The sequence below is a fragment of the Strongylocentrotus purpuratus genome, unplaced genomic scaffold, assembly GCF_000002235.5.
Source record: "Strongylocentrotus purpuratus isolate Spur 01 unplaced genomic scaffold, Spur_5.0 spur5_contig_833, whole genome shotgun sequence".
In the NCBI taxonomy this organism is placed as follows: Eukaryota; Metazoa; Echinodermata; class Echinoidea; order Camarodonta; family Strongylocentrotidae; genus Strongylocentrotus; species Strongylocentrotus purpuratus.
Genome location: NW_022145539.1, coordinates 1,000,234 through 1,028,085, shown reverse-complemented (window position 1 = coordinate 1,028,085; position 27,852 = coordinate 1,000,234). Strand labels below are relative to the sequence as shown.

Here is a 27,852-nt window from a genome sequence, read left to right as displayed (position 1 = left end):
ATCCACACCCTCCCCTGATCAGCTGCCATGTTCAATTGACCCCCCCCCCCCCCGATGATGCCGGGGACGGGGTTACCCCTCTAGTTCTCGTCCATGCTCTCGATCTCGGCCTCATCACAATCTCTCGGGTATTTCATTCCTCATTTGCCTCTTAAAAGACACCATCGCTCCAGCTCATTGGCGACAATAGTCAAATCACTGACTAATCGCCAATAACTCAAAACACAACAACAACAACTCCAGCCTACATCTTTCATATATTGTATTCAATTCATCACAAAGTATTTGACTTGAGAGAAAATGTCGAAAATGTGGCGAACCATTCCATGTCATATCTCAGAATTACGTTTGGATATCACTCTTGCCTGTGGACAAAGCTTTAGGTGAGGTAAATTGTTTATAAATAATGATGCAAATGAGGCAAATACTGTTAGTGTTACTCAGTTTGGTGGTGTAGCTTGTTTGACAGAGTGCTGCGCCGACGCGGGCCCGTAGGTGTACATGTAACACTCCGTAGTCGCTTGTGTAGATCTAGCGTGTTGCTTAGCTTAGCTGAGCTGAGCAGAAAATTTGGTCTAAGCATGAGCTAGCCGGTCGGTACCGGTAGACTATAGGCCCTAGACAAAAATAACCGTCTGGTATGGGTCATTCTTTAATAAAACTGACATTTGTTGACCCCATTTCCCCATGTTTTATATAGATCTAGAGTAGATCTAGGCCCGTATTAGAATCTATTATTAGACCTAGACTCGAGTCTAGGCACACAGTCTGGTCATAGGAGCATCACTATCCTGGCTGTGTAGTAAAAGCTGTGCTTTTGATTCTCGACATTTCAAACACCACTGTACAAAACTCAACTGATTTCACTCAAAATCGGTACTTTAGTGACAATTGATGACACCTAGCAGTAAAATACATTTTTTTTTAAACTTACTGATGTTAAAAAGAATAATTTTAAAATTCACATTGTAAGTCTAATGTCAAACTTTGCTTACAGCTGCATCGACATGATTGTGTAGAGTCTATGCGATATTGTGTGGTGTGTATATTTGTGTATAGGTCTAATAATACCTGGATCACGGAAAGAAGGAATGCTCAGTCGAGTTTGTCCTGTTGAATCGGATAGTCCTCGATAAATCGAGTGTTTATTCAATCTGTATGAAAAATAAAAGATGAAGAAATCCTTAGCATCATTGCCTTGCGATTGCTAATCACCAATACATCGTTCTGTTAAACCATTAAATATTGACTTTGTGAAACAGGTATATCCTTAGTTTACCACTTGGCATCAAAATCCTCTTCTTGTATTTACCAATTGTAAACATACCTAGCCCTCATGTAAATGTACTTCTTATAATTCACTTTAAATGTTAAATGAATATTTGCAATAAAGATTGAATATCCATTCTAATCTCAACTTGAGTAATGCCTGTTTATTAATTTGTTCCAAAAAACCTGTCCTTATATATTTCGACTACAATCAAAGAAATACAATCATGACCTCTTCAGTCCAAATATTCTCACACTGTAACATCTATCAATGTAAAATTGATACAAAACCAACATCTGTTTCATTTACCCACTTTCTAAATTGAAGTGTTTCTTACAACAAAAACCAGAATAAAAACTTCTCAAATGTTACTGTTAATGCCACCAAATAACTCTATTATTTGATGCATTATTTATACAAACACATCAACACACATATTTAGACAAATATGGTATTAACCTAACTGACCGAAAATACTCTCGCCAAACCTGGCCATACAAGTTGCGTACATTCCACGCTCGTTAGTTACATTTCATTTAACTCTACATTTCTACATTATATGTTTGCTTAATTGCCTCTGAACCAATTGATAATTAATACGTACATCTTTGGCAGGATCTACTCGAAACCGTGGAACACAAATTACCCCTCGCGGAGACATTTGTGACAAAACTGTTACATCAAAAATGGTGGACAAACACGTCCGTTCTCTGACTTGATGATGTGGCTCTGAACTTAGCCGTGACTTACTTTTGCCACGTACCGGTCCCAGATATTCTAAGGTGTCCTCAAAGAAACACATGTGATCTTCTCAAAGGAAAATAAGAAAACTTCTTAATACATGAAAAATCGTCTAAATTCTTACTAGACAAATCACAAATGAAAAAATGACATTTTCACTGAAACATTCACCCCCCCAATGGGGCAATAACCCCATTACATAAAATGCCTAATTATCCGCTTCTCTATTTCGTTCAAATGTCTAGTCTTTAGCCATCATACCCTTCAGCTGGATATATTATCGCTATTTTTGTAACTGGCCTGCGATACTCTCCTGAGACAGTTTTAACTTTGACATTCCTAACTGTACCATCTACCCCAGGATACACTTGAACTACCCTCGCTATAGTCCACTTCCCTCGCACTGCATTTGCGTCTGCCAACATCGCGATGTCTCCAACACGGACGTTTCTACGCTCAGTGTTCCATTTTCTTCGTGGTACAAGTAATGGAAACACGTCTCTGTTCCAACTCTTCCAAAACGAGTTCACAATTTGCTGCACAAACTCTACTCTATGTCTGGGATTCCTGGTCTCACGGAATGGACCGTGAGGCACCTTGCTCGAAGATCTCCCCAACAACAAATCATTCGGACAGAGGTAACCTCCATCATCTGGATCATTACCAACGCGTCCTATTGGTCGTTCATTCACAAGATTCGCGACCTCTAAGAAACATGTATACAACTCTAATGGTGTGAGCACTTGCTCACCTATTGCCCTTTTCAAAGCAAACTTGCAACTTTTCACCATGGCTTCCGCACAACCATTCTGATGAGGCGCTCCTGGAGTAACAAACTTCCACACTACACGTTTCTCGGCACAAAAATCTTTGAGCTCTCTCTCGCTCCATCCTCTAACCATCTCGCGAAGCTCGCGTTCCGCTCCAACAAACTGCGTCCCGTTGTCGCTCAGAAACTGTGCAGGCTGCCCTCTCACTGCAATGAATCTACGTAATGCTTGGAGAAACTCCATCGTTGAACAGTCTGTTGCCATCTCCAGATGTACGGCTCTGGTATTCAAACATGTGAAGATGATGCCGTAATGCTTGGCCTTCTTGTTTCGACCCACCTTGACTAAATATGGGCCAAAGTAGTCGCATGACGTATAATGGAAAGGCGGGGTGAATGGTGCCAATCGACAGCTAGGCAGATTCGCCATAATCTGCGTTTCCCTTCTACACTCTGCAGCTCTGCACGTCACGCATCGATGTTTCACCGTCTTAGCTAGTCGGTAACCTTGGAGTATCCAAAACTTTCTCCGTGTCTTGGCCGTAGTCGCTGCTACACCATGATGTCCCAGTTCATGTGCGCTACGTATTATCATCAGTGATATGTGATGGCTGGCAGGAAGTAGAGCTGGATGCTTCGACTCGTATGACGTCACAAGGTTTTCCACTCTACCACCTACTCTGATCACACCATCATCGTCAACAAAAGGAGTGAGCACCTTGAATTCTCCTTTCTCTAGTCTGGGCAGTAGACTGATCTGTGCTCTCTTTACCCAGTACTTCTCTGCACTATCTAACTCTGTTGGGCTTAGAGTAACTTTGTCATCTGGTTTGGGTCCCTTCTGTATCTTGGCCTTCAGGATTTGGATAAATCTGAATACATATGCGGTCGTTCTCAGGAGCTTTCTCCAACTCAAAGTTCTCTTACAATTTATCACTTCTGCTGTCTCTGTTGTTATGAAGACTGACTGGGACTTTGTCTTTTCCTCACTTATGTCACCTTTGCAATTCACTGCTGCCTTGTCTGTAGGCCAGTCTGACTCGTCAGAGAGCAGGAAAATGGGCCCATCCTTCCACTCTTCTGACAGCCTCTCTACAGCTATACCTCGTGACACCTTATCAGCTATATTGACTTCACCAGGGATGTGTTTCCAGTCTGCTGGGTTTGTTAGTGTCTGGATTTCACCAACTCTGCTTGATACAAATGCCTTGTATGTTCTGGCAGATGACTTTATCCACTGGAGCACAATCATACTATCAGTGAAGAAAACAACCTTTTCCACCTGTAGCCTCATCTCATTGCTGATTGCTTCGTGCATTCTAGCTGCTAGTACCCCTGCCAGCAGTTCAAGTCGAGGAATAGTGAGCGCTTTGAGAGGTGCGACCTTCGACTTGGCTGATACGAAGCGCACTTCATACTTGTCATCATCTGTCTTCCACCTCAGATAAGCGCATGCACCATATGCAATCTCAGAAGCGTCACAGAAAATACATAAGACTGGTCTCCCCTGGGCATTCTGTGGTTTCAGACATCTCTCAAGACTGATGTCATTGAGCTTACTCATTTCTCTGAATAATCCTCTCCATTCATCTCCATCAGGTAACTCCTCATCCCAGTCATAACCACTCTGCCACAGCTTCTGTAAGCCAGTCTTTGCCTTGATGATAATTGGCGCAGCAAAACCAATAGGATCATAGATTCTTGCTACTTTTCCCAAGATCTTTCTCTTAGTCAGCTTTTCTGTCTCTTTATCCGTTTCTTGTAGCTTGACCTTGTATGAGAAGGTATCATTATGTCTCTCCCATACTACACCAAGCACCTTCTCTTCAGCAATCTCCTCTAAGAGTTTCATATTTTCCTGCTTGTTGCCTCCATCAAGTGGCTTGTTTGATTGCCAACCTTTAACCTTGAAACCTCCTGCCTCCAACAGTTCATCTACCTCTGCGATACGTTTCTTTGCTGTATCTTCGGTCTCTACTGAATCGCAGATGTCATCCATGTAGATGTTTCTTTTCAGGATTGCAGCTGCTTCTGGGTACTTGGCTTCACCTTCTTCAGCCGTCAGTCTTACACCTATCTGCGCCATTGCTGCCGCTGGTTTGTCTCCAAACGTCACCACCTTCATCATATACACATCTGGTTCTTTCTCCTGGTTCATGTCTCTCCACAGAAATCTGTGTACATGCTGATCTCTTTCGGGAATCAATATACGGTGATACATCTTGCTAATATCTGCACATATTGCCACTGGGTGTTCTCTGAACCTGAGGAGGACTCCAAATAGGTTGTTCAGTAAGTCAGGCCCTTTCTTCCAGTACTCATTCAAGCAGTGACCTTTGTAGATTGCAGATGAATTGAATACAATTCTCAGAGGTGTGCTTTTGTTGTCTGGCCTGATTACTGCGTGGTGACTGATGTAATGTACCGGTCCTTTGTACGTTGTCATTTCATCTTTCTCTAGCTTCTTAGCAAATCCCATCTCAGTCATCTCTTGTATCTTAGATTTGTAGGCTTCTGTATGCTCTGGATTCTTTCTGAGTTTTCTTTCTGCAGCAAAGAGCATCTTCTCTGCTAAGAACTTGTTATTGGGTAAGAGATCAGGATCTTTATCCCATGGATATGATATCTCCCACTGTCTTCCTACTTTGCGTGATGACGCCCTGATAATCCTCTCTTCCTCAGCTTCCTGTTTGGTAAGCCCACTCTGTGTGCACTGGCAGGAGGTAGGATTAACACCCTCTGACTCTATCTTCCAAAAATCTGTTAAGTCAACTGGGCTTGCTAACTTAACATGAAGAACTCTTGTTCTGTTCTCTGCTTCCCTCTGAGTTGTGCCAAATACAACCCATCCAACAGCGGACTTCCTAGCAGCACAGCCGCCAACTACTCTAACTTCTCCGGCATGCAGTCTAGCATGGTCTATTCCAACTAGAAGATCAACTGGTCCACTACCTCTTTGCAAGTCCTCTTCTCTCAGTTGAAACTTCTGGGCCAACTCCGGCAGGTTCACCGCAGCTACGTCATCACTTATGCAGTCTATTCCTAATGCAGTAACCATTATTGTTTTACTTTTATTTACCTCTCTAATGGGCACTTTATACTTCTTCGTTGTCAATGTTTCCTCATCTCTGCCTATCTTGGTTACCGTGATGGTAGCCGAGATCCCCTCCAGTCCCAGCTCAGCAGCAAACTCATCTCTTATTAAACTTATTTGCGCACCTGAGTCCAGGAGAACATTTCCCCTTAAAATGTTCCCTCTGTGCCCAACATCTGCAGTAACCAAGGGCAGCATGGCTTCTCCACTGTCCACTGCAGCAACACCAACTGTGCTTCTTCCAGTCGCACCCTCAGAATCAAAATGCAACAATGGATGATGGAAATAGTTACATCTCTTTCCATCTCTCATCTCCGGACATTGCTGCCTCCTCCGACACGTTGCCATTGAGTGGTTCCTCCCTGCTTTTTTCAAACAGCTAAAACATGCATGTTGATCCTTAACAAACTGGAGCCTTTCTCGTGCGGTCTTTGATGTGAACTTTTTGCATTGGTCCACCCAATGGTCTCCTGTCTTGCATATCCAGCAACGGTGTTGCAGAGTTTCTTCTGATTGCTGTCTCTGAGGTGTCTGTGACATGTGCCCTACTGCATGACGACTGTCACTTCTTAGGGGAGCATTTGCTCTCATTCTGGCCTTCATCTCTCCGCTCATCCACTTTAGCAGCATCTCCAGGGAAACAGCTGATTGCTGTTCATCTTTGTCTATCTCTTGATAGCGGAACCATACTCTTCTGTCATCTGGGTTCATCTTCCGTTCAATCATGGCCAACATGTTACTGTTGTTCATATCATTCTCTCGGCCTATTTCCTTTAACGTGTTGTAACTTCTTCTCACCATATGTACCAGATCACAAAAACGACCATCTTCGTTCTCTTTAAGAGGCTTGAATTTGTGGAGATCGTTCATTATTGCGTCAGCCACAAACCTTGGATCTCCATATATGCAATCAAGATGCTCCCATGCTGCTTCATAATCAGCCCCAATACCTCTAATCAGATCAAGTGGACGTCCTTGTAGACAAGTACGTAGAATCGAAATGGCATCCCTGTTCCCGTACCTGCTCTCGACCAGATGTTTGAAATCTGATTTAAATATGCCATACTCTCTCACATCCCCATTGAACTTAGGTAGCTTGGGTCTCTCCAGCTGGAAACTACTGACCTGTCTAACATGTGACGTAGGAGGGCTTGCCTGATTGACTTCACTGGATGTATGAATGTCATCAGGTAGGGGGTTTGGATCTGCTTGGTTGTTTCTGTCCTGAACTTCAACCACTGGAGTTGGGGACTCCTTACGGACATAGTCCTTAACATCCATCTGGAACATTAAGAAATCTTTCTGACATTTCTCCATCCACTGTTCTTCTTGCTCAAATGTTGCATCGTCTTCTATAGTTGCTGCATACACTTCATGGATGCCTGTAAGCTCGTGGTACGCCTGTTGGTACTCTACAAACATGTCGCTCACCTCTGATGAAGGACGATTCTCATCTATCTGGAGGCGGACTGCCTTTTCCTTTCTTGTGAGCTTGGCCTTGGCGGTCCTCCTCTTTACTTTCTCAGACATCTTCTCCCGTTCCCTGGTCAGCTTTAGAGATATTGAATTGATGGATCACGGAAAGAAGGAATGCTCAGTCGAGTTTGTCCTGTTGAATCGGATAGTCCTCGATAAATCGAGTGTTTATTCAATCTGTATGAAAAATAAAAGATGAAGAAATCCTTAGCATCATTGCCTTGCGATTGCTAATCACCAATACATCGTTCTGTTAAACCATTAAATATTGACTTTGTGAAACAGGTATATCCTTAGTTTACCACTTGGCATCAAAATCCTCTTCTTGTATTTACCAATTGTAAACATACCTAGCCCTCATGTAAATGTACTTCTTATAATTCACTTTAAATGTTAAATGAATATTTGCAATAAAGATTGAATATCCATTCTAATCTCAACTTGAGTAATGCCTGTTTATTAATTTGTTCCAAAAAACCTGTCCTTATATATTTCGACTACAATCAAAGAAATACAATCATGACCTCTTCAGTCCAAATATTCTCACACTGTAACATCTATCAATGTAAAATTGATACAAAACCAACATCTGTTTCATTTACCCACTTTCTAAATTGAAGTGTTTCTTACAACAAAAACCAGAATAAAAACTTCTCAAATGTTACTGTTAATGCCACCAAATAACTCTATTATTTGATGCATTATTTATACAAACACATCAACACACATATTTAGACAAATATGGTATTAACCTAACTGACCGAAAATACTCTCGCCAAACCTGGCCATACAAGTTGCGTACATTCCACGCTCGTTAGTTACATTTCATTTAACTCTACATTTCTACATTATATGTTTGCTTAATTGCCTCTGAACCAATTGATAATTAATACGTACATCTTTGGCAGGATCTACTCGAAACCGTGGAACACAAATTACCCCTCGCGGAGACATTTGTGACAAAACTGTTACATCAAAAATGGTGGACAAACACGTCCGTTCTCTGACTTGATGATGTGGCTCTGAACTTAGCCGTGACTTACTTTTGCCACGTACCGGTCCCAGATATTCTAAGGTGTCCTCAAAGAAACACATGTGATCTTCTCAAAGGAAAATAAGAAAACTTCTTAATACATGAAAAATCGTCTAAATTCTTACTAGACAAATCACAAATGAAAAAATGACATTTTCACTGAAACAATACCTGCCTCACAGCAAGCATGCAGTGCTAGAGGTCAATACGCATTAGCATTGACTCTCTTAGACAGAAATAACCGTCTGATTTGGGTCATTTCTTTAATAAAACTGACATTTGTTGACATTAACCCAGAAATCTCGTACCGTGGGGGTAATCGAGGGCACAGCGGAACATCTTTTCGTTCCCGACATTTCTCCCCCGATTTTCTTTATTTAGATCTAATTTTCTGATTTCTAAATCAGATGTAAAATAGGTATAAGTAGTATTCTCCTATTTACACTACATATTTTTAATATAAATCTTATACAAATATGAAAATTATAGACTTACTTATACAAATTGTCCCATTTTCGTCTCAGAACTGTGAAACCGTACGTTCGTGCACTCGAACATAGAGCTATATGACCCAGCGACCGATACATTTCCGGGTCAACCTACCAAAACATAGCCAATGGCCAATCAGAGCACTCGTTTCGTGGGTCAAGCCGGGCTGACTTGTACATGTACGTAGCTACGGTAGCTATTGGATGTTCACAAAGAAAAAAAATGAATATTCGTCAACTAAAACCAAGATGGCTGACAACGACTACGAGACTTTCTCGGATTAGACTCTAATCATTAATTTTGGAGCTGAATAAGCAAGCCATCGAAAGTCAAAGTATATATTTAAGTTTTCGTTATTGTATAGATAACGGGGGCTGTAGAATGGCAGCAAAATTAGATTTGATGAAGACGTAAAAAGAGAAAAACCTTGGAGCATTTCGTTCATCTCTGTTCGGTCACTCTACCCTCACGGTCCCCATAGGCCGTACTTCAGTCTCTATTATCGGAGGTCTAGTGGAGCCAGACGTAGTCTCTGTGGAACAACCGACGATTAGAGAGACTGAAGTTTTCGGTCTATGACTCTCTATGCTCTCTATTACTCTGACTGAGTCTGACTGAGTCCTATGATCTATCTATATTTTTTCCCCAATTTTAGTGGGGGGTGGAACTCTACCCCCATTCTTGGCAAAGGAATTTCAGCCCAATTTTAATCATAATCATATATTGCATTTTCCACCTGAATTTGGATCACATCCGACATCGGAAAGGCTCCGATGTCGACGTCGTCGCTCAGTACCGTCTCTAGGCTATAGCTCTGCACCTCAAACTGAAGCTATTATCAATAAAAAGTTATGCAAACTTCTTGTATATTGTGGGTATCATGCATGCACATATTTCTCACACCGTTTTGCTATTTTTGAGTATACGAAGATTTAACAATCGGATCTAGTATATATGTGTGATTTGTGATTGTAAAGTTAATAGTATTGGAGTGCTTTTTTACATGAGTGGATTGTTATCATATTTTTCTTTTGTTGTTGTTACAAGATGGAAGGAGATCGAACCAGGAACGTGGAGGAGTGTTCTGGCAGGTAGCATCTGGACTCTGAGGCAGACTGATACTCACATCTCATACCAAATTCACAATCCAAGCACACATCCAGAGGTAAAGACATGTGGTAAGAGTGGTGATGAGCTCCGGGTCCAGTCCCACAAGAAGAAGCAGCGAGGAGCTGCTCCGAATCAAGACTGCAAGAGCAAGAAGAGGCAAAAAATGACATTGAGTGGTGGAGGAAACGAGTGTGGTGTTGTCAAAGGGGCAGAGGATGATGAAAAATTCTCTAGCGCCATTTTGCGGGATTACCTCCAGCTTGATGTGAACCTCGGAGAGCTCTACACCCAGTGGCAGAAAGCAGACAAGAACTTCTCCAAGGTGTCTGAGAGTTTCCCCGGAGTTCGTATCCTGAGACAGGACCCTGTGGAGAACCTGGTGTCCTTCATCTGCTCATCTAATAACAACATAGCAAGGATCACTGGAATGGTGGAAAAGTTATGCCAGCAATATGGAGACGAGGTGAGGATATTTACTCACTCTCTCTCTCTCTCTCTTTCTCTCTCTCTTTCTTAAAAACTCTTTCTCTCTGCTAGTCTTTCTATGTCAATCTCTCTCTCTCTCTGTCTGTGTCTCTCTTTATAGAAGTCTCTCATTCTCTTCACCTTCTCTCATTCTTTTCACCTACTCTCCATCTCTCTTTCTGCCTATTATCTCAATATCTTCATATGAACTCTGGCTTTCTCCATATCTTCCTATCCTTTTCCTCTTCTCTCGCCTTTCCCCCTCTCTCTCTCTTCCTCTCATATTTGTACATTTTTATTAAATAAAATGAATTTTATCTGCACTTTGTAGTAATGACTTTACATTTATTACTTCAAATTTAACCTCCAAATAATTCTTTAAATTTGCAATTTTGCTAATTAACTTAGTTACCATGAAATTGTTTTTTGGATTTTTTTTCTAAATTCAATAAATATAATTATAAATTTCAATTGTTTAAAAACAAAGACTTCATGAATAGTTTCTTTTTAATGCATTCAGAATTTTGCATTTGAACGTTCTATTACTTTGTAATTCCTGGGGGGTGTTTCATAAAGCTGTTCGTAAAGTTACGCATGACTTTATGAACGACTTGTATATGAAGTGCTAGATAGGATGCCCAAAATTTTTTCTGATATTTTCAATAACCTCAATTGAATTATGGCAAAATATATACTTTGCAATGAAAATGTTTGTTATCATAAGAATGTTAATCTACATCTGCACAGTTCAATTTGTTTTGATATATTTAATAATGATTGAGCATCCCATTTGACTTTTCATATACAAGTCGTTGGTAAAGTCATGCGTAACTTTACGAACTCTTTATGAAACACCCTCCTGTCCCTTTTATCATGAAATACTTATATAATATTGACTGGCCTTGAGGGGTATATCAGAAATATTGACCAAGCTCAGATCATATTGCCCCGAGTCGAAAGACGAGGGCAATATGGTCTTAGCGCGGTCAATATTTCTGATATCCCCCGAAAGTAAAGCCAGTCAATATTTTTATTGTTATCCAAATCAGACATCTAGAGCAATCTCAAGAACTGAACAAACTTTGTCAAACCAACACTGTGCATCCAGTGCTTGACAAAATTTTCGATACACTGCAAACAGTGTGTATTTGGTGTGATTATTACGTCACAATAGAGTGCGCGCAAAGTGCGCAGGTTCTCGTACGCATAATAGATGCGCAAAAAATGCGACGCGGTCAATACAAGATGCCCAGATGCGAGACCGTGGAAAATACCAAGGTATATTTTCACTCGTCTCTACACACAAAGTCAATACGCGCAGGGAGACCAAGGAAAATACAAAGAATATACCCCTCCGTTCCCACTGCTACTGCTAGTGAAAACTAGGGCAATACGGTTTTGTTAATGACCAGCTCAGATGTCTGATACGGGTAATAATGTCCAGTACTGTCCAATGCATCTCTTTACATGTATAAGTCCTTCAATATACACCTGTATTTATTAATATATAGGTGGCAGTATTAGATGGCGTTTCGTGGCACTCTTTCCCTTCCCTGGTGGCTCTGAGTGCCAAAGGTGTCGAGGAATCACTGAGGAAGATGGGGTTTGGATACAGAGCAAAGTTCATCAGTCAGTCGGCTCGGATGGTGACCGAGGACTTTGGAGGTGAAGCATGGTTGAGAGGTCTAAGAGACCAACCCTACCAAGAGGCTCACCCTGAACTGATGAAACTTCCTGGTGTTGGGGCAAAGGTGAGGTGCATGTACTACGTTAGTGAGAAAAATTACCGTAAATCTCTGTGTATAAGGCGTACAGTACCTGTGTATAATAATCACCCCTATTTTTGGGGGGGGGGGGGATTTTTTGTTGTTGCAGACTCCATAGGCAGCAAGCCATGTCCGTGTTCACGTGGGGAAGGACCTTTATATTACTGCGAGGTGCAGTTGAAGTTGTGAACTTGAACACAACTTGAACTTGTCACAAATAATAGTAACAATGTTGTTTTAAAACTAAAGATGACAGACAAATTTCCTCTAAGTCCAAACAGAAATTTGGCCATACAGGTACTGTAGTGTTGTTCTAGTTCATGAGTGGTGAGTCAACACATCGTGTATGACTGAGCTAGGAGACATTGCTAGGTGGAGGGGTATAAGACACACCCCCGACTTTCAAATTTTTTTTTGGCGGGAAAAACACAGAGATTTACAGACTTTCTGGGGAACATCTACAGCATACCCCACCATAGGGCCTATCTGTGACCCTAACCCCAATCCTAGCCATAATCCTAACCCCTCATCATGACACTTGCCCTAGCCTTAATACACAGTACTGATGCATTTGTTGTCGAGGTATTCTGCAGGTAAGCCCTTCCTTGGACACGAGATCTCTTATGGAATTTACCTTTAGAAGACTGAGACTCTCTTGTAGCTATTTTCATATACCTGGTATAATTAGTTAATATTACCAGAGCTCTTTTGAAGTTCACCATATATAACATTGTTTCATGCCGTCTCCTCGTTCCAGGTTACATAATGTGTTTTCTGATGTCATGAGATCGCTTGTAGGATTTATTTTCGGAAGACTGAGATTTTCTTGTAGCTATTTTTATATACCTGGTATAATTAGTTATTTACCTGAGCTCTTTTGAAGTTAACCATACATTGATATATATTTAAAATCGTTCCATGCCGTCTCGTCTTTCCAGGTTGCAGATTGCGTTTGTTTGATGTCCTTGGACAAGAGAGGGGCTATACCGGTAGACACCCATGTCTGGCAGATAGCGTCCAGGGATTACATACACACACTGCAGAAGACCAAGACCCTGACGGACCGCACCTATCGTCAGATCGGAGACTTCTTCAGAGAGCTGTTTGGTGAATATGCCGGCTGGGCACACTCGGTGAGTTTGAAGAATATTTGAAGCTTCCTATTCATAGTGAAATGGTCAGCAATTCGGAACAACTCTTTTAAATGGACCTGATAACATTGTTCAGATGAGAGAATATGGTGCTAAGGTTGTGACTTCAATGCTAGATACAAAATTTAAGATAATCTGAAAGTTTGAGTGAAAATAATAATTATAATAATAGTGGGTTCTTGTATAGCGCTCATGTCAGTCAGATTTGACCCTCCTGGCGCTCCCGATTAAACAGAGTAACAGACCATTATTAATGATAACAATTGGGAAAAACTGATCTGATCAATTCCTTAATTCTCCCAACTATATTATTACAATTTGTAATTACATTTTAGATGAATGTTAATCGTCACAAAGCAGTGTATTGGCTCTATATACCATTCCAGAGTTTTAAGTGTTGAACTTTTTTTTTCATGGAAAAACAGTTGGGAAATTTCAAAAATGGCTTGGAGAATTTACTGTAAGAGGGTGTCGCACAGTGATGCCTTCAAAGAAAACCATGAATATCTTTGTGGTTTGAGAATTGTGTGAGGATTTTTTGCAGGGTTAGTACAGTAGTAGGTATAATAAGTAACATTTCATACAAAATGTATGTAGTTTTTTCATCAACCTTCAACGATGTTACCGAGTCACAATCGAATTCCCCTGTAAGTAAGTAATCTATGTAACATATTTTTTAAAAATTTTGTATTGATCTCTTTCACATTTTTTTATATATTGCTTTTTTGGGTGTAAATTCACGATGTATCAGCTTTGAACTGTGACTTTGAATTCTTGTCAATAAATTTTGTCAATTCAATTAAATGAAATGAAATGTCATATTAGATTGCATTTTATATTTATCCTTTTAGGAATGTGATAGCTACAATGGCTGACAGAGAGTATCGGTGTATGTTCATTTTCATTTCTTTACTTCTGATTTTTCCTCTAGGTCCTATTCAGTGCCGATCTTAAGAAATTTCAAAAATCACCCAGCGCTAAACCAGAGGGTAGAAAGAGTAAAAAGGTAAAGTGATCTCTTTCTTGCTCCATATCAAACTCAGAAAGAGTCGCAAATTTGAAGGAATCTGAGGGTGGTTTGACTCTATATGGTACTATAAAAGAGGCCTCACACATTGTTTTAATTTTTTTTAATTTGATACTTGTAATGTTTAGATTCATGGAAAACAATCATTAGGCCAAGGGAGTGTTTCACAAAGACTAAGATTGACTTTAAGTCGGACTTAACTATGGCAGGCTGTTCATGCTACTGTTTGCTCTCACCATTTACTGGCATTGTTCTCTCAAGGGAAGTACAAATCATGGTCACAAATCTACAGAATTTACATTACTGAAGGGAAAAATATTGTCTAAAGATTATGATGGTGAGAGCAATCAATGGCATGAACTTAAAGTCGATCTTCGTCTTTGTGAAACACCCCAGATTAGCTGAACAGTACCCATTGTATATTTTAACCTTTCTCCCATACATTTTGTCAATGCAGAATGAACTCAGCAATCACCCATTCAATATGTTGGGTGTATTTTAGGAGATTGTCTTGTATTGTTTTGGAATGATATCAAAAGCAAATTGAAAAATAAGTTAATATGAATTTTAACTGTATATTTAATGGAATGAAAGCAGCATTTTAACGTTCATCTACACAGTTTCCTGTCATGAAATTATGTTCCTATATAATCAATCATACTACCATAGTATATTTGTTATTGATATAATTAAATTGTATTGTATTGTATTTGAATGAAATCAAATGCAAATTGAAAAAAAACAAGTGGATCTGAATTTTAACTTTATATTTATTGTAATGAAAGCAGCTTTTTAACGTAGATCTACAGTTTCCTGTCATAAAATTATATTCAAATATAATTAATCATAGTATATTTGTTATTTATATAATGTTATTGTCTTGTTAGCTTTGGAATTAACCACTTGACCGCTGAAGGCTTTTTCAACACTGTACCACTCTGTGCTAAGGCATTTTGAGACACACAGAAATCTGAACATACAACCCACATCTCTGATTTTCTTGTTGTGAAAGAGCGCCATCTACTGTTCGTATTCTAAAGTTATATATATATAGTATAGTATGGGGTAGGTATGGCGCCATGCTAACAATTTGAATGTGGAGAGGACGTAGCACATAGTAGTATGTGCTTAGCGCAGAGTGTCACATCTGCATGGACGTAATAGTGCATGCTTAGCAGTCTAGGGCTTGAATCAAATTAAAAGACAAGTGGATCTGAATTTAAACTGTGTATTCAATGGAATGAAAGCAGCTTTTTAACCTACATGTACATCTACACAGTATCCTATCATGAAATTCAAAAAATTAATTAATTAAACATATGATTAGGAGCCTCTTTAGATGTACTTCAACTCGGGAGTTCTTTTGTACACATCAACATTGTGTGCCAGCAGTAGAATGAGATTAATTCATCTTATAAATTTTCCCAACCCTGGGTCGTATTTTTTCTTCCCTTGAATCATGCAGGAACAGCAAAACAAGAGGAAAATTCAGATGAAAGAGTCACCGGTCAGTCATTCGGTCAGATGACATTATTCTTCATCAGCTCTTGTGCCATGTCATCCCATCTCTGCCGATATGGAGTTCAGTTGTGTTCTTGTAAATCCTAGGCCTTCATGAGAAATCACCTATTTAGTTTTGACTTTCAGCCTTGGTGACTTTACCATTTAACTCTATTTAAGTCTTGCACTTTTCAAACATTGCAATTATGGTGTCTAAATCATGAACGATACATTATCAAAAGCTAGCCTTTTGTTTTCTGTACCCAGATGGGCCACACCTGTAAATATTAGATTGTTTTGTAATAAAGTTTTATGAAAGTTACACATTTTCCTTATTTACATGTATTTCTGTGCTAGTATTGTACTGTAGGTATTAATTCATCCATGTACAGTAATTGCAAGAGTCACAAGAAGGAATGGGAGTGTATTTCAAGTTGTCTTTTGGAAAGATAAAACTTTTGACAAATTTATTTCATTTGAATTCCTTTTCCAAAGCTATGAAAGGAGCTCGAGAGAAAAAATGAAAATTTAAATTTGCAATAAAATTTTTTTAATTATTTTTCCATCTCACCTGTGCTAGCATAACTTCATCCATTTAAAGATAAAGTTGAGTTCTGGTCATGCTGGCGATTGCATTGTGAAAGAAACTTTGTGGAATCGATCAGAAAAGGTTGACCATCTAGCATATAAGTATTGGTGTGTACTGCAAGGTTCTGGAATCATCAAAATGATAAGAAATTTGGCCCAGTCTTGGTAAAGTTAAAAGCACTGTACACACTCACAGAAAGATGTAATTGTGACTACACAAACATTTTTATGATGTTACATGCATATTAGAATATTAAGGCATTTGAAGAGCCATGCTTTTCAGGAAACACTTTTTATCTGATGCTCTTCCGTACTTGCATAATAACAATGATAGCGCTCACTAATTATTTTCACCTCTTCCCAGAGCTCGACCTTCTCTCTAAGAAATTGATGAAAATTGGACAAAGTGATTAAGAGGCTTGCCAATACTGGATATGGATTTCAATAGGAAATGCATTATTTATGGGGAACAAGAAGGTGTGAATGATGACTTAGCTAGAAAGGATGTGGATATGAAAAATATATGAAGCTGTGAAAGAGAGAGAGAGAGGGGGGGGGGGGGACAAGTAGAGAAGGAGTGAGAAAGGGCGTGATAGGGAGAAAGAGAGAGAGAGAGAGAGAGAGAGGAACACAAACACATAATTGGTATATCATACAACATCATACAAAAGAACAATTTCACTGAAAAAGTCTTTCATTCAAGTTTGTGGAAATGCATTTGAAAAGTAATTGAATTTTAACAAATTTGAGGGAAAATGCGGACAATTTTTTTTTTTTTTTTTTTGGTCTCGAAAAACAAAAACAGGGGAGGGGGGTGGGTTTAGTTTTTTTTAGGGGGGTTTACACACATAGAAATACCGAGGGGGGGGGGGGGGAGGGTTTGAACCCCCCCTGCGTACGCCCCTGTTTGCATGATATGTTCCTACTGTAATGCTACTGCTTGATAGTACTAGTCGACCATCTGACATACACCTGCTATTGGCCGTGTATTGCTGTGTACTCTAACTCTTCACCGCTAGTGCTCTCTCGCTAGAACCATATTTTACTAGAGTCTACGTAATTTGAGCTCTACAAGTACAAGACTCTGCTAGAGCCACGCCCCTCGCTTCCTTCTAAAATCTTGGTTACTTTGCTTCGTGAATTTCATAATATTGGACTCTCGCTCTACCTCTTCGCTGCGCCCGGCTTTCTCTACGTAGCTTTACTGGTGTTATCTGTTAGTCTCCCTTCCTGGCACCCCGCCCATCCTCGCCATTCAAAGAAAAAAAAGCATGGCGGCAGTAAATATTGATGAGAAGAGTCAAACGACCAGCACAGATACTAAGGCTCTCACTTCAATCAACACAGTCGATTTGGAAGACCCAACAACCATACACTGACTGTACAAGACTGTATTCCCTAAATAGAACGAAAGCATTACAGAAGAAACTTGTGAAATGCCAAGCAAACACAGAAATAGAAATGAAGGATAATGGTCGACAGATGGTGATCTCCTGCAGTACAGCGTACTATGAGTCTCTCAGAAGAAACATCATCCAATACTTCAAGGGGATCAATGAAAAAATGAATTCCATGGCAGTTGAATTACACAATGTAGCGGATGCAGATGGTCACATTGTAGAACATGTGATAAGGGTTGCCAATAGGCTTAAATATACTGGAAACCCTGGTCTGCGAACAAAGTTTGTTTTAAATATGTATAATACAAACAATCGAATCCTGGCAAATGGCACGTGCCTGAACCTGCTAATTAAAGATCATCTTCCTGAGGTTCTCTGAATGACCGGGAGAAGTGGGCTAGTCGCCATTGCTGAGAAAAAAAAAATATCCGAAAAGCTATCACTCCTGATAAAGGGATCGGCAACCACAGCGCTCAAGAGGTGTATTACAGGAATGAACACTGCAGCTGAGCCATCCACAGCTACAGATATCTGTGAATGCACAGTCAGCGACAAGAAACTCCTCTGCCCACAGTGTAACACTCACTCATGTATGGAAACCATTGAATGCGATCAATGTAATAACTTGTATCACTACACATGTGTGAACCTCAAGGAAGACATCCACAAGTATGTCAACAACATCTCCCTTGCTTACACCTGCCCACCATGCACGTCGCTGAGCAGACAAATACAACAGCATATGGACAAGAGTGAAATATTGCAACCACACAGGGTCACGGAACCAACGGAAACTACAGCACTTGTCACGGCAGTACACAGCGCCCCGCCACCAGAGGGCAAACATGAGGCCTCACCAACATATGATGTAGACCCTCACATCAAATACCCTAAACAAGACTGCAGTTGTGAAGAACAAGACAAAACCACTATGTGTCCAAGATGCTCAAATCATGCCTGTCTAGATACGACTAGATGCTCTGTATGCTGCAAGTGGTTCCATTTCGCTTGCACTGGACTGTCAGATATCGAACTGGAAACACTATTGAAAAACTCAACTGCGGAATTCCTCTGCACTACATGCAAAAACATCACCAATACCCAGTATACCACAAAGGGATACTTCGACTCCTATCTCTGATGACAAAATAATAACTGGCTCAGAAGAGGACTGCTCCATCTGCCCAATCTGTCGTACTGAAGCCACAAGCGACTCAGTCGAATGTCTTGCCTGCAAAAGCTGGTATCAATAATATGTGCTGGCATTACCACATCGGAATTCTCATCTATCCAAAAAGACAGCTACATCTGCTCCTCCTGCACACTACTTGACCTCACAGCAGCTGGAGGTGTACAAGTAAATATTGAGGAAAATGACCGCCAACCCTCAACTACGCAGATCTCCAAAGCTAACTGCAAGACATATAAAGATCATGTGAAACAAATAAGTAAACTGAAAGACGAAATAAACTCTAAGTCTGCTTCTGTAGCCACTCTTCTAATAGAAAATGAAAAACTAGCACTGGAACTCAACCAAGCTAGAAGAGAGACTCAGCTAGCTGAGGAACAAAACCAAAAGACAAGGAACATTCTGGAACAAAAGCAGAGTGACCTAGCACATGCAAACTTCTTGAAGACTCAACATGAGCTGGATTTCAACTGTATAGTAGCCCACAATGACTTTCGGTACGGAGTCTGCCTAAAGCATGGGATCAATATCAGCCAATCAGAGCCGGTAACCAATCTCCCAAAACGCTATACCAGCAAGGATTGTAACAACCCAAGGGAAGCGCACCGTCAGAGCAGTCAGAACAGTGAAACATCCCAACACTACAGCATACCAACACAAAACCGGTTTTCTGTGCTCTCGGAGACCAATGATGCTCCACCTGGCGGCAAAAATATCCCCTCGCACACGTGGAACTCGACAACAAAATGCAGCCCTCCACGAGGTAACCGCCCATCAGGACAGAGCAAAAAGACACCCGTTCGCAGTTATCCTACTCCAATCAAGCATCACCACCAAGTCACGAACGCGCATTCGCCAAAAAGAAGGCCTAACAAAATTTCTCACAATGTGCACGAAAACAAACCCAAAGACAGAGTAGAGAACCCTACTAGAATCTATACTTCCACTTTTACCAGACAAGGCCAAAGTGCAGGGGAGATGGGCTGGACCCAACCACAGAAGCAGCCGCCCTCTCATATCAGAACAAATCTGCCAAGATACAGGGGACACCAATCGCCAACACAGCAAGATCACAATAAATCTCCTCGGGGCCAAGATGACAAAAGGACTCACATCTCGCCACCCATGCTTCCTTAGCATCAGATCATCACAAACGAGACCCCAGTCATTAACCAACAGAAAAAGTCGCAGCCACTCAATCCACTACCAAGCCATTCACCAACAAGACTGCACGATACATGTACTCCAGCAAAAGGAGCTCAGCACACCGCCAATCCTCAGTCTCCCGTGCCGGTTTTTTCATGGAGGCCGAGCCTCAACAACTGCTCACATATCCCTTCTCGATGCAGCATACCATTCACTCATGTACACACCCCAGCTCCTCTCAGCACCAGAAGCGAAAAGCAATCTCAACATAAACAGAATGGTAACAACCAACTACCACCACATCATAGACCTTGTTCAATCAAGCCTCGTCCTTCTAACAACCGCATAAAAACAACAAATATTTCATTAGGAACACTGAATGTACGTGGAATACAGTCCAATCTGAGATATGCCCATCAAGTTGCCAGCAAGACTGATATCCTCTTTATTCAAGAACACTGGCTTTATGCAAACAGACTACAGTTGCTAAATGACATTAGTAGCCAACACTTCGTAGCAGCTAAAACAGCAGATTGCATCAGCTATACTAATGCCATACGAGCAGGACGAGGAAAAGGAGGGGTAGCAACACTACTTCGTAAAACGCTGGTTTGCCAGCTACAGCGAAATCCCCTGCCACTCTACCAGGATCAACGTAGTTCGAATACACATTCAACAGTCAAAACAGTGCATCCTGGCCATAAACTGCTACCTACCATCTGGCGTCAACCAAACTGATCTTGTAGAATACCAGGAGAGCCTTGCCATCATATCCAACATCCTATCCACCCACACTGACGACGCCATTGTCATTTCAGGTGACTTCAATGCTGACACAGTCAACCCTAATAACAAAAGATCCCTAGGATACCTTCGAGCCTTTCTGGAAGATGCTGGCCTAATCAGCATAACAGAAGAACTTGGAAGCCAAGGAAATTTCACCTATAGATCGGATGATGGTGCAAAGACATCGTTTATCGATGGCTTCCTTACGCTTAGTTCATCACTCCATCTGTTTGCTGATCTCACCATTGGCCCTGACACACCTCTGAACACTTCGAATCACCTGCTGGTAAGGATCAAATGGTCTATAGTGCTACCAGGACATACAGATCGTCCAAAGCATGCAACAACCACTCAGCCAGCCCAGAAACTGCAAAGATTGAAAATCAAATGGACAGAAGCATCCAAAGATCAGATAGCGGCTCAATATACTGATCCCCTTGAAATTACAGCAAGGCAGTTGTTTACTACAATCCACAAGAGAGTGCTGGACAACACATCTGTGGACGACTTGCTTCATAAGCTTACCACGGCCATGATTGAGACCTCACTCAGCCTCCCACATAGCTATCCTTCTACAGGTAAACACGGCAAACCAGAATGGACCGCGAAAGTCGAAGACTCATACAACGCCGCCCTTGAAGTCTGGAAGAGATGGAAAACAGCTGCTAAGCCTCGCAGTGGTACACTCTTCACAGACTTCCTCCTATGCAGAAAGAAGTTTCGAAGTCAGCTCCACCAATCTCGAGCTCACAACAACAGAAAACTCCTGAACTGTATCGAGAACGCCTGCGAGACAAACCAGCAACTCTTCCACAAACTTGTCAAGAACCATGCAACGCTCCAAAGACAGCTCGGGGTATGGTGCAGAGTCACTAGAGTACGATGGTAGAACATATCAATGGGACGGCGAAGTCATTGAGGGCTAGGAGCTATATTTTACTGACCTCTCCCTACCAGACCATACAGGAGATGCCTCTAGCAGCTCTGCCTTCGACATCCCTGAAAAGCCCACGTTCTCAGCACCCATGTATGCCCTCACCATAACATCTCATGACATCAAGGAAGCTACTACTAAACTGAAGAAGGGCAAAGCCAGTGGTCCAGACAACATCAGCCCAGAGCACCTCATATACATAGGAAAAGCCACCATGCACTTGATTATGCTCATCTACAACTACTACCTCTCAACCGCTCATACTTTGCAGAAGATGAAAGATGGATTGATTCTTCCCTTCCACAAGGGCAAAGGAAAGGATCCCCGCGATCCTAGGAACTATCGAGGGATTACCTTGTCTTCATCCTTCTCCAAGCTCCTTGAGCTTATCCTCAAACCAAGGCTAGAGAAGACCCTTCAAGGCAATGGTATACCAGATGAGCTACAATTCGGGTTCCAGAAAAACCACTCCTGCATGCTGACTTCATGCACTATGGAATTCATAAGATCAATACCTGCCAGAAACAGCCTACCTATGTTGCTCTCCTTGATGCAGAGAAGGCATTCGACAAGGTCTGGCATGACGGTCTCTTCTACAAAGTGGATCAAACCAATATTGACCCTGCATACACAGCCCTCCTCAGATCTCTGTATGCCATGGAAAGCCGAGTTCTGTGGTCTGACAAGACAAGTGGAGCCATACCGATACTCCAGGGTGTCAGGCAAGGTGGGGGTACTCTCCCCCCTGCTGTACACTGTTTTTGTTGACGGTCTTATCAAGGAGCTGAGAGACAAGAGGCTAGGTTGCCAGTTGCTGAGCCAGCATGCTGGTGTGATCGTCCTGGCCGATGATGTAGCGCTAGTCAGCTCATCTCCAACAGAGCTTCAAGAGATGCTGAATGTTACATGTAAATATGCAGAAACTTGGAGATATCGCATCAACCCGCAGAAATTAAAGAAAGATTGTTCACAAGTCAACGGCCCAACCCATGTGGATCCTTGGACAGATGCCAATCGAATCAGTGACCCAACACCCGCATCTAGGAATCATAAAATCCTTCTCCAAACATGATCCAACCGACCTAATGATCTCCAGAGGCACAAAAACCTTCTATGCCCTCACTGGAGCGGGTGCATACACAGGAGGTCTTCTACCACACCACTGTGCACGACTCTGGAAAACATACTGCATCCCCCCACGTATGCTGTATGGAGTGGCCATCATGAAGCTCAACCAGACAAGGCTAAATAAACTGGACAGATCCCAATACTAGCTCTTCAAGAAGATCCTCGGGCTCCCCAACAGTGCTGCCGATGATGCTGTCTATCTTCTCACAGGCCTCTTTCCCCTGAGCATGCGAGTTGACCAAGAAACTCTCCTCGTCATAGGTCAACTCATCAATCTGCCACACTCAAGGTATGAGGTACGCACACTACATCATGCTATCACCAACTTCACCCCCTTGGCGAGGACCTGGGAAAGAACTCTGAGAAGTTATGAGCTCTCCAACCTTCACTCCCTCCTCTCCAAGCCCGTTCCCTGCATTACATGGAAGTCAGTCGCTAGGTCTGCAATTGACTCGGCTATGCAGAAGAAAATCCGTGAGGCCATCAATGCAAAATCATCTCTCGCCTTCTTCAAGAATAACACTAGCTCCCCCCATGACCTTTACCCGAAGTCCATCTCCTCAAGTTTTCTACGTCAAGACATCATTGTACGCTCACAACTTCTCTCTCAGACGTACCTAACTCAATCCCGGCTGTGTAAAATCAAGAAGGGTACGATCCGATTCTGCCAAGTGTGCAAAGCGGAAGAGGAGGACATCACACACTTCATAGCCAAGTGCAAACCACTCAGGAATCATCACCAGAAGCTGGTCGACAATCTCCACCACAGGGGCGTACAGCAGTCGACACTCGCTCTATTCAGTCCAGATGACCCTGAGACCTTCACGCGGGCAGTCCTACTTCCGAATGTTCTAACTGTCTGCCCTAACCAAAAGAACCTTCTTACTGTCATTTTTATACAATATCCACTCTGCTCGTGCTATTGCAATCGCTAATACACTTTCTACCTGACATGACAATCCTGCCTGCTATGACAAACTGCAGTACCCTGGTAGCTGCTGATCTCCGATAGAGCGGAGGAAGAAGAATAAGAAGAAGCTACTTGACAGAATACAGAGCAAGACGTCAGCAGTTGTCGAGAGACATATTTATTTACTTGTGACGCCAGATTGTCGCCTAAGAAGTGAGTTTTTGTAATAGTTGACATTGAACATTCAGTAATTTCATTTATGTGTGAAAGAAGTATGAGAAATGTATAATTTTCAGAGCTCAAGCAAAAGAATAAGCTGGTATTGAAATGTACATTTGGCTCTGGTACTTGTGCAGATATTTGAGTTTATTGCATACGTGTAAAGGTATTTGGTTTGAACGTAGGTGGCGTTTTACGAATTGTAGACGTGGCTCGTAATTTGAAAGTGGAAAGTTCCAGTGATATTATTAATTATCTATTTTGGTTATGAAATAGTGAAAGATATCCAGTTCATGCATTTAGAGCAATTTAGAATGTGGTATATAAAATATGGTCGCTTATTTCGATCCTTAAAGGTACTATGTCCCTTTTGCAACTAACCTCAAATTCTGTAGAACTTTGCAGGAATTATGAATATGTCATTTATGTCCTATCTGTGAAATTTAAACGTTAGCAGTGTCCTCATATTCAAATTATGCAAGGAAACCTGTTTACTTGCTAGACTTCACTGTCAGACAGTATTGACTGACTGACTGGCTTTTTTTTCTTCTTTGGTAATAACATACATGTACATGAAAAGAGTTGTAAAGGGTACATGAGCATTTTGTCTACATCAATAACCCACTGCTTGTGATGGCCAAGATTAAACTGATTGAATCTTTGCGCAGCATAAAACGTATGACCATTTGGTACAATTGTCTGAAAATCAAGACTATTACTTTTGGGCTCTATAGCCCTAAAGTCGATTTGACAACTAATAGTCGTTATTTTCCCACTTGAAGACATTTTCAAGCCCCACCTTTTCTAGGGAAGTTCTAAATTAGTATTATCTTTCAAATGCAGTTGGAATTTAACTTTTTCATTTTTGGGGCCTGCAAATGGGACATAGTACCTTTAAAGAAATATTAAATATATGATGAATTGTAATGTATACAATTGTTTCATCAAAAAATGCGATGAACAGGGCTTTAAAATTGTTACTTGTAAGAACCAAGGAGGGCAAGTGAAGTTTATAGTTTGAGGATTTGGTGATATAAATGAAAGAAAAGACTATATTTGTCATTTCTTTGTTAGTTATACATGTATTTTTCGTACGGTCATTCAAACTAGATTTAGTCTTTGGAGATTAATTGGTTATGTGATATTGACATGATAGAATATTTAGATACAATCAAAAGTATATTATATTTTTATGAAATACAGAGTTTAGTTTAATTCAGTTGTAACCCATATGAGAATAGGAAAGGAAAACTCTTATACATGTTTTAGAGAGTGAATTCATTTATTGGTAACATAACACATACATATATTTATGAGTCCTTTGATTTATATCTTTGCAGATTTGAATACAATAAAATATACGATTTCAAGTGGCAATCTGGCACGGTGTAAACTGAGTTCCCTATTGATCCAGATCATATTATACATCTCACGAGGCACTAGATTCTTTAGTTTTCCTGAAATTTAGCAAATTAATGGCACTCTGAACTCGCTACATGAGCAGATCTAAATATTCATGGTCGATCTGCTAATGAAGGAATCGCGTATTCATATTGCAGGGTGATCCCGCCCATCTTAGACGAAGGGATTAATGGACTTATGTATTGTGATGTGCATCTGCATCTACCAGACATACATATATAGTTTCCTGAGTTGTTTTCTTTTTTCGGGAGAAGAAAAGGGGAGAGAGAGAGACAGAGAGAGTTGACAAGTCACGCACGCACAGCGGTGTTGACATTCACACTCTCACCAGTTTTCTACGATAAACCCCTATTTCATAAAAATCGACGAGTCCGGTACCTTGGTGTTACGCTCTAGTGCACTCGAACGTACGTCGATCGTCTGTGTGGGAGGTACACAAAATGACTCATTGATCTTTTGGCCGAATGTGGGTCAAATTTGTTCATATGTGAAACCCGTCACAAATATCTACTTGATCCCGTTTGGTTCGACTCGCTGCAGACGCTTATGGCGCGCCATATGCCCAATAACCCCGAAAAACATTGTTTATCGCCGATAAACAAGGTTTATCGACGAAAAACAAGGTTTATCGAGCGAAAAACAAGGTTTATCGAGCGATAAACCTTGTTTATCGTGAGAAACTCTGTATATCGACTGCTAAACACAGTTTCCCTCGATAAACAAGGTTTATCGACAATAAACAAGGTTTATCGATAAACAAGGTTTATCGAAAAACAAGGTTTATCGAAAAACATGGTTATTCGTATTTCGTCAGGAGAGGGCGCTTTTTAAAGTTGCACCCAGCTCAGAGCACTGCTCCGCACGTGCGCTTTTCACCGTAGAATATACCAACACCGTAACATTATTTTGCTCGCGCTCATGACCACGATCGACATTTTCTGAGTGGAGGTATGGCGAAGTATTCTTAATTCCAGGCTTTTTCCCCAATTTTTGAAATGTTATGTTTATATATCTCTCTCTAGCCCTCTCTCTCTTTCAAACTTTCTAGGTTTTCCCCTTCTCTTATCTCTCTCACTCTCTCTTTCTCCTACCCTCTCAATATAACCCTTCTGTCTTTCCCTCTCTTTCTTCTAATTCTCTCTTTCCCTTTCTCTTTCCTTTTTCTTTCTCTGCACTCCCTCTCTGCCTCCTCCCCTTTTATCTATTTCCCCCGGTATGAGAAATAGGGTAGAGATAGATGGTTGGAGAGAGAGGAGAGATAAATGATATACAGAGTTTCTCACGATAAACAAGGTTTATCGCTCGATAAACCTTGTTTTTCGCTCGATAAACCTTGTTTTTCGTCGATAAACCTTGTTTATAAACCTTGTTTATCGGTGATAAACAATGTTTTTCGGGGTTATTGGGCATATGGCGCGCCATAGACGCTGCATGTTATTTCTTCGTCGTGGACTGCTATAAAGCGGTCTGCTTGGAGCTGTGTACCGCATTCAGAGAACTTTTCGAGTTTACTCTTATATCAAGCAGGCTAATTGAGAACAATAGATTATTCAAACGCAGGCGAATCCGGACTGTCAAAATATGACTTTGATAGTGTCAAAATACTGGAATCGTTTCATGTTAAAGTATTTAGTCTCATCATTCTCCCAGTTTACATCCTTTTGAGCCGCAAGTACTGTCGTGTTAAACAGGGGTCCTTCTACAAGGACTACCATTACGGACTACATCGTTATACTTGTTAACCACCAGTCTATAGTTCATACTTCCTCAATTATTATTGCATCGAAAAGAAACTACCCGTCGTTCATCTAAACTGAAAGCAGCGAATGACGTCATTGACCCGCATTTAAAGGCCTATTGATATAAACAAAACGTGAGTAGTTCATTTACTGTTTCATATTTTAAAAAAATGATCATTTCTTTTTAAAAGTCATGGAAAAGGGGAATGTGTAACGAATTATATTGTATTAATAAGTTGAAAGTAATAATAGTAAGAATGATAATGATATTTAGTACTTTTTTATTGATTGATTCATTAATTCATTTGTATAGAAAAATTAAAGTGCAGCACCGGCTAAAGGGGTCAGTTAACGACTCCAATTATTTAACATAATATACTAAGTGATTTTAACAAAAGTGTATAAGAATGTACAAAATAAATATTGAAAGAGAGATTAAGGTAAAGAGGGAAATAATCGAAGAGAGGGAAAGAGAGAGAGAGAGAGGGGGGGGGGGGGGG

General features: G+C 40.9%; 2 protein-coding genes across 2 annotated transcripts; one reads left to right on the top strand and one right to left on the bottom strand.

Annotated features, from left to right (window-relative positions):
- The first annotated feature begins 269 nt into the window (after nt 1-269).
- On the top strand, nt 270-16,213 carry LOC105438678 (N-glycosylase/DNA lyase-like). The gene is made up of 6 exons (XM_030984354.1): nt 270-383; nt 9,920-10,445; nt 11,959-12,198; nt 13,152-13,346; nt 14,296-14,370; nt 15,857-16,213. Exons 1-6 carry the CDS (start codon nt 301-303, stop codon nt 15,917-15,919), a joined length of 1,182 nt encoding a protein of 393 aa, XP_030840214.1. The 5' UTR covers nt 270-300; the 3' UTR covers nt 15,920-16,213.
- Nucleotides 2,067-8,425, bottom strand: LOC100889075. Its single transcript, XM_030984345.1, has 2 exons — nt 8,248-8,425; nt 2,067-7,527 (listed from the first exon to the last, which is right to left on the bottom strand). Exon 2 carries the CDS (start codon nt 7,402-7,404, stop codon nt 2,260-2,262), a length of 5,145 nt encoding a protein of 1,714 aa, XP_030840205.1. The 5' UTR covers nt 7,405-7,527; nt 8,248-8,425; the 3' UTR covers nt 2,067-2,259.
- Nucleotides 16,214-27,852: the final 11,639 nt, after the last annotated feature.

Coding starts and splice junctions, on each gene's coding strand:
- LOC100889075 (XM_030984345.1), bottom strand. CDS start 7,404: ATGTCTGAGAAAGTAAAGAGGAGGACCGCCAAGGCCAAGCTCACAAGA.
- LOC105438678 (XM_030984354.1), top strand. CDS start 301: ATGTCGAAAATGTGGCGAACCATTCCATGTCATATCTCAGAATTACGT. Junction 384..9,919: donor GCCTGTGGACAAAGCTTTAG/GTGAGGTAAATT, acceptor TGTTGTTACAAG/ATGGAAGGAGATCGAACCAG. Junction 12,199..13,151: donor TTCCTGGTGTTGGGGCAAAG/GTGAGGTGCATG, acceptor TCGTCTTTCCAG/GTTGCAGATTGCGTTTGTTT.